The sequence below is a fragment of the Salmo salar genome, chromosome 09 (genome assembly GCF_965601325.2).
Source record: "Salmo salar chromosome 09, fSalSal1, whole genome shotgun sequence".
In the NCBI taxonomy this organism is placed as follows: domain Eukaryota; kingdom Metazoa; phylum Chordata; class Actinopteri; order Salmoniformes; family Salmonidae; genus Salmo; species Salmo salar.
This window is the reverse complement of record NC_138299.1, coordinates 48,123,572-48,130,000: the sequence shown is the minus strand read 5'-3', so window position 1 is coordinate 48,130,000 and position 6,429 is coordinate 48,123,572. Positions and strand designations below refer to the sequence as shown.

The following is a 6,429-nucleotide window of genomic DNA, read 5'->3' as shown; positions in this document are numbered from 1 at the left end:
CAGTGAAATGTGTCCTCTAGCCAACAGCTCACAGAGACAGTGAAATGTGTCCTCTAGCCAACAGCTCAGAGACAGTGAAATGTGTCCTCTAGCCAACAGCTCACAGAGACAGTGAAATGTGTCCTCTAGCCAACAGCTCACAGAGACAGTGAAATGTGTCCTCTAGCCAACAGCTCACAGAGACAGTGAAATGTGTCCTCTAGCCAACAGCTCACAGAGACAGTGAAATGTGTCCTCTAGCCAACAGCTCACAGAGACAGTGGGCTACCTACATGATGAGACTATTATGGATAAGAGCAATTTTTATTAGTTGTCAAATGGCAGCCAAGCATCGACCATCATGTCACCAGAATAACACCCTGGATATTTATTAGAAAGCAGCTTCAAGCTCATCACCTTGTGAAGTTCACAACTCATTTCATCTGTAGCCTAATAAACTCGTCGTAGTTGGAAGACCACAGAACATACGATCAAGTCAACTGATTCCTAGTTCACTTCCATATAATGGTTATTATATCAATATTTGCAACGCATATCAAAATTCGCACAAACCACAAATTAATTCTTACAGACACAAAAAAAGATCCCACCATCTGTGGACATTTCCTGTATCCATAAGCCTCTGTCATGACTTTTTAGTGCGTCAGGTAATTAATCTGCATTTAAATGGTTGGATGGAAACCTGGTTACTGCAGAGATTACAGTAATTCAGTGTACAGTCATTCCAACTCAGTCCTGTTGTTCAGTGCACTAATCTGACTCTGATTCTTATTGTTGTTTCAACATGATCAACTATGGTCGCGTCCTGATTCTTTACCCTTCTTCCCAAGTGTGCACTTGGATTTAAAAATGGCTGAAGGGAGTCTTCAACCAATCAAATGTTTTTTTATGATGTTCGGTTTGATTCCCAAGGGGGACCAGTATGAAAAAAGTATGAAAATATATGGACTCACTACTGTAAGTCTCTCTGGATAAGAGAGTCTGTTAAATGACTCACTACTGTAAGTCTCTCTGGATAAGAGAGTCTGCTAAATGACTCACTACTGTAAGTCTCTCTGGATAAGAGAGTCTGCTAAATGACTCACTACTGTAAATCTCTCTGGATAAGAGAGTCTGCTAAATGACTCACTACTGTAAGTCTCTCTGGATAAGAGAGTCTGCTAAATGACTCACTACTGTAAGTCTCTCTGGATAAGAGCGTCTGCTAAATGACTCTCTACTGTAAGTCTCTCTGGATAAGAGCGTCTGCTAAATGACTCTCTACTGTAAGTCTCTCTGGATAAGAGAGTCTGTTAAATGACTCTCTACTGTAAGTCTCTCTGGATAAGAGAGTCTGTTAAATGACTCTCTACTGTAAGTCTCTCTGGATAAGAGCGTCTGCTAAATGACTCACTACTGTAAGTCTCTCTGGATAAGCTACTGTAAGTCTCTCGGGATAAGAGCGTCTGCTAAATGACTAAAATGTACATCATCTCCACCAATCCATTCTGGTTATACTTCACACAAAGGGAAGAAAATTGGGATGAAGCCTGTGACTCTCAATCTAAGCCATGATCACTCTTTCTGGTTGCCTGGCAACCCATCCACATCACCCAGCCAAACTGGTGTTTCTTCTCCACCATGAGTCTGGATTCACCATGAGTCTGGATTCAACATGAGTCTGGATTCAACATGAGTCTGGATTCAACATGAGTCTGGATTCAACATGAGTCTGGATTCACCATGAGTCTGGATTCAACATGAGTCTGGATTCAACATGAGTCTGGATTCATCATGAGTCTGGATTGAACATGAGTCTGGATTCACCATGAGTCTGGATTCACCATGAGTCTGGATTCACCATGAGTCTGGATTTGCCTCCCCCTACGATTTCTAGAATGCGAACACATTCTGACAGTTCTGAATGGTCTCAGAATCTGATAGGTTGGGACAGAGCCTACATGATGATGATATTAACTTTGATACTCTGATTGGTTAGAGACAATCCAATCACTGATTCATTTGTTTTGTACAACGCCCCTCATTTTGAAATCACACAAATGACTTCTAGGAGGGCAGTTTCAGACAATGTATGTAGCGATGGATAGAGCAGCGGAATTATATTCACGCTGAGTCGTCAGGCAAAGCTAATTGACAATCTTTCTGGGGTTGTGGCACGCGGCACTTGCATGACCTGTAGATCCCAGCCAATGACTTGGTCCTAGACAGGAAATGGGCTGGCTGATGGGCTAGTCAGTCTTTAGCCCAGTAGGACTAAATTAGGTGTTTTGTGTAAAATTATAATGAATTAGCTAATAATGGGTGCTTCTAGGGATTTTTTTTTGCTGGTGTGGGAGTCATAATGAGAACAACTGGGCCAGTGTGTTTGAAATGCCTAGGACGATTTCTGGTCCCAGCCCATCCCTCATCCCAGCAGAGCAGAGCTACAGTGGGGCGGCAGGTAGCCTACTGGTTAGAGCGTTGGACTAGTAACCTTAAGGTTGCAAGATTGAATCCCCGAACTGACAAGGTAAAAATCTGTCGTTCTGCCCCTGAACAAGGCAGTTAACCCACTGTTCCCCGGTAGGCCATCATTGAAAATAAGAATTTGTTCTTAACTGACTTGCCTAGTTAAATAAAGGTAAAATAATATATTTTTAAAAAACAGTGGGATTTAAATCAGGTGTTTGGGAAGCTGTCACTTTCAGACATCCTCATCTGTGACTGCTGGCCTGGAGATATCCGAAGGAAGGAGACGGGCCAACACTGCACCTGGTTGTTGTTGTACCAAGGGAGTGTGTGTGTGTGTGTGTGTGTGTGTGTGTGTGTGTGTGTGTGTGTGTGTATATATATATATAGTAGGTATGTTACATTGATTCCCATGCACAGAAAACTTCCAACACACAATCTTACCATATCATACACATTAAGGATAACAGGTTCATTGGCCATGGTTTAATCCTGAGATGGGATGGCAACGTCCTCCCACTCCGACGTTATAGTAGGACCGAGCACCGGGATGGAAGGGTGGATCGGATGTCTGTCATGTTCCAGCCTCAGTCAAACCCCCCCCCCCCAAAAAAAAAAAATCGGTCCAAGAATTCTACCTGTTCCAAAGCCAAGGGTATCTCGATTGTAGATGTTTAAAAAAAAATGTACTGTATCAAATATCAAGGCAGAGAAACGTGAACTACGAATGTTTCTCTTTTTTGGTTTGTAAAGACCACAGACACGCACATAACCGTACTATATCCCGACCGGAGATAGCTAGCTACAGTAGCTAGCTCCAACTAGACAGTTACAGAACTGTTGAACACCGTCCATTTCTATTCCAAAGCAAGAAAAATAGGTCCTCTGGAAACCAAAATGATTGTTACCTTTAGTTTCACTTTGCTTGCCTCCGTTGTCACATAAACAGCGACCAAAATGCCTGTATATTGAGATGCTAAAACAACACAGCTGAGAGGATGAATCCGGAAATGTCAGCCGAGCCGCCTAAATCTCACTTTTCTCTGCAAGGCGGTCACTGAAGGATGTAAGGCAAAAAATAGATAATATATAAAAGCTAGCTGGCTATAGATTCACGTATTGTTTTACGGTTCACTTTTGGTTTGTCAGCTGTGCGGTGAAAGCTAGCGACAGCGTAGGTACAGACGGTATCAGTGGTGCATGATGTGGCCCTCATCGCACAGACAAATCGAGAGAGTCGTGCCGTAGGTAGTCAACTACCGTCCTCTGTCCGTTCGATGAGATATCCTCCCCACCCAATCGTATATCTCTCTCTCACCGCAACAACAAAAAGGGAAAAAAAACTGTGTTCTCCGGTGTCGTGAAAACTGCTCAAAAGAAAGTGGATGACATCATCCCGAACCGTGTGGTGCGTGCCTCACAGCTGGCGGAACGGCCCGGGGACGAGCCGGGTTCTCTGTGAATGGGAATGGGTGGATTCGATTATGCTGAGCGGTGCGAACCGGTCTATGGCCCGTGACGTGAACTGGCAAAAGTGGTGAGGGATGAGCGCCCTTCTCAAATAGAACAGTACTTTTATGTAACCTTTTATTTTACTAGGAAAGTCAGATATACGAAGAAATTCTTATTTACAATGACGGCCTACCCCAGCCAAATCCGGACAACGCTGGGCCAATTATGCGCCCACTCTACGGGACTCCCAATCACGGCCGGGTGTGATACAGCCTGGATTCGAACCAGGGACTGTAGTGACGCCTCTTGCATCTGCGCTGCTCGGTGATGTTGTCAACAAGGCAGCATGGTGCATCGTCCAGAAACATACATCTCTTTTCCAGAAAATAATATGTTAGAATTTTTTAACTAGTTTTCATTGGGAAGGCAAATAAAGCGTTTTTATCAGAAGCAACCACTTTTGCATGTGAAAATACAAAATCCTACTCATTACTTCACATGCTCCTACCTCACTTTTGTTTTGAGACATCTTCACCCCAGGCTTTGAAAGGGGTACCAAATTGCCATGTTGAAAACAACTGGGACCTCGGAAATCTCTTTAAAGTACTACTTTAGTCGTTTTTTGGGGTATCTGTACTTTACTTTACTATTTATATTTTTGCCAAAATTTACTTTTACTTCACTACATTCCTAAGGAAAATAATGTACTTTTTACTCCATACATTTTCCCTGACACCCAAAAGTACTTTTGGACAGTAAAATGGTCAAATTCACACACTTATCAAGAGAACATCCCTGGTCATCCCTACTGCCTCTGATCTGGTGGACTTTGTTTGTAAATTATGTCTGAGTTTAGGAGTGTGCCCCTGCTATCCTCAATTAAAAAAAATAGAAAATTGGGCCATCTGGTTTGCTTAATATAAGGAATTTGAAATTATTTATACATTTACTTTTGATACTTAAGTACATTTTTAGCAATTCCATTTACTTTTGATACTTAAGTATATATAAAACCAAATACTTTTACACTTTAACTCAAGTAGTATTTTACTGGGTGACTTTTACTTGAGTCATTTTCTATTAAGGTATCTTTACTTTTACTCAAGTATGACAATTGAGTACTTTTTCCACCACTGGGAGAAACAAAACAAGCTCCAACTGGTAAAAATCTATTTGAACGGTGAACCTACTCCAGAACTCTGTCTCTTTCCAGAGCTCAGACTTTCCGACCTGAAAATCACTGACGTCATGATTTGACCTCGTATTTTTTCCCCGAGTTCCCAGTTGTTTTTGAACACGGTATGACTCAACGCACAGGAGGTAGCCCGGGTTCCCAAAACGAATACAATCAATTTTCACCCGGTGCAAAACACGCTTACACGAGCACCCGAGACAGATTTATCGAACACCCCTCAATGAGTGAGGAGGATTTTTTTTTGGATTACATCATCGTGCTGCTGCTACTGGCTGCCTCCAAGCATCCTGCCCTCCACCCCCCAATCCCTCCACCACCAATTGACAATGGACTGCATACATGAGAGAGGGTAGGGGGCGTGTCGTTGTAGTTGTCAACAGAGCGTTTACCGAGAGATCTATGCTTTTATTTGTAACTTTGAACTTTATTATTATTATTTTTTTATCATCGTCATGAATTATCATAACCCTCATTAACATCATCGGCATTTTACAGAGCAAGCCATTTGGGGAATTTCCACTAGGAATCTTTATGGAGGACCCATGCATTAGGCTACTTCATAACACAAAAAAATATGTTCTGCTTGGAAGATATATAAGGAGACGAGGATAAACAAATATTTGCGAGAATAAAAAAGGGGCACATGCTGACCATAAAGGTTGATTTATTTAGGATTGTTTTATCCAGTGTGAAAACAAATCAAATCAAATGTATTTATATAGCCCTTCTTACATCAGCTGATATCTCAAAGTGCTGTACCGAAACCCAGCCTAAAACCCCAAACAGCAAGTAATGCAGGTGTAGAAGCACGGTGGCTAGGAAAAACTCCCTAGAAAGGCCAGAACCTAGGAAGAAACCTAGAGAGGAACCAGGCTATGAGGGGTGGCCAGTCCTCTTCTGGCTGTGCCGGGTGGAGATTATAACAGAACATGGCCAAGATGTTCAAATGTTCATAAATGACCAGCAGGGTCAAATAATAATAATCACAGTAGTTGTCGAGGGTGCAACAAGTCAGCACCTCAAGAGTAAATGTCAGTTGGCTTTTCATAGCCGATCATTGAGAGTATCTCTACCACTCCTGTTGTCTCTAGAGAGTTGAAAACAGCAGGTCTGGGACAGGTAGCACATCCGGTGAACAGGTCAGGGTTCCATAGCCACAGGCAGAATAGTTGAAACTGGAGCAGCAGCACGGCCAGGTGGACTGGGGACAGCAAGGAGTCATCATGCCAGGTAGTCCTGAGGCATGGTCCTAGGGCTCAGGTCCTCCGAGAGAGAGAGAGAAAGAAAGAAAGAAAGAAAGAAAGAAAGAAAGAAAGAAAGAAAGAAAGAAAGAA

The 6,429-nt window shown here is 42.5% G+C and overlaps 1 protein-coding gene across 1 annotated transcript in view; it reads right to left on the bottom strand.

The window, feature by feature from the left end:
* LOC106611462 (deubiquitinase DESI2) overlaps positions 1-3,915 on the bottom strand; it is an 11,393-nt gene extending 7,478 nt beyond the window's left edge. The window contains exon 1 of the mRNA XM_014211676.3: positions 2,893-3,915. Coding sequence (XP_014067151.1) covers positions 2,893-2,931 — 39 coding nt within the window. The 5' untranslated portion in view covers positions 2,932-3,915. The remainder of the gene's footprint in view (positions 1-2,892) is intronic.
* Between the last annotated feature and the right edge of the window lie 2,514 nt (positions 3,916-6,429).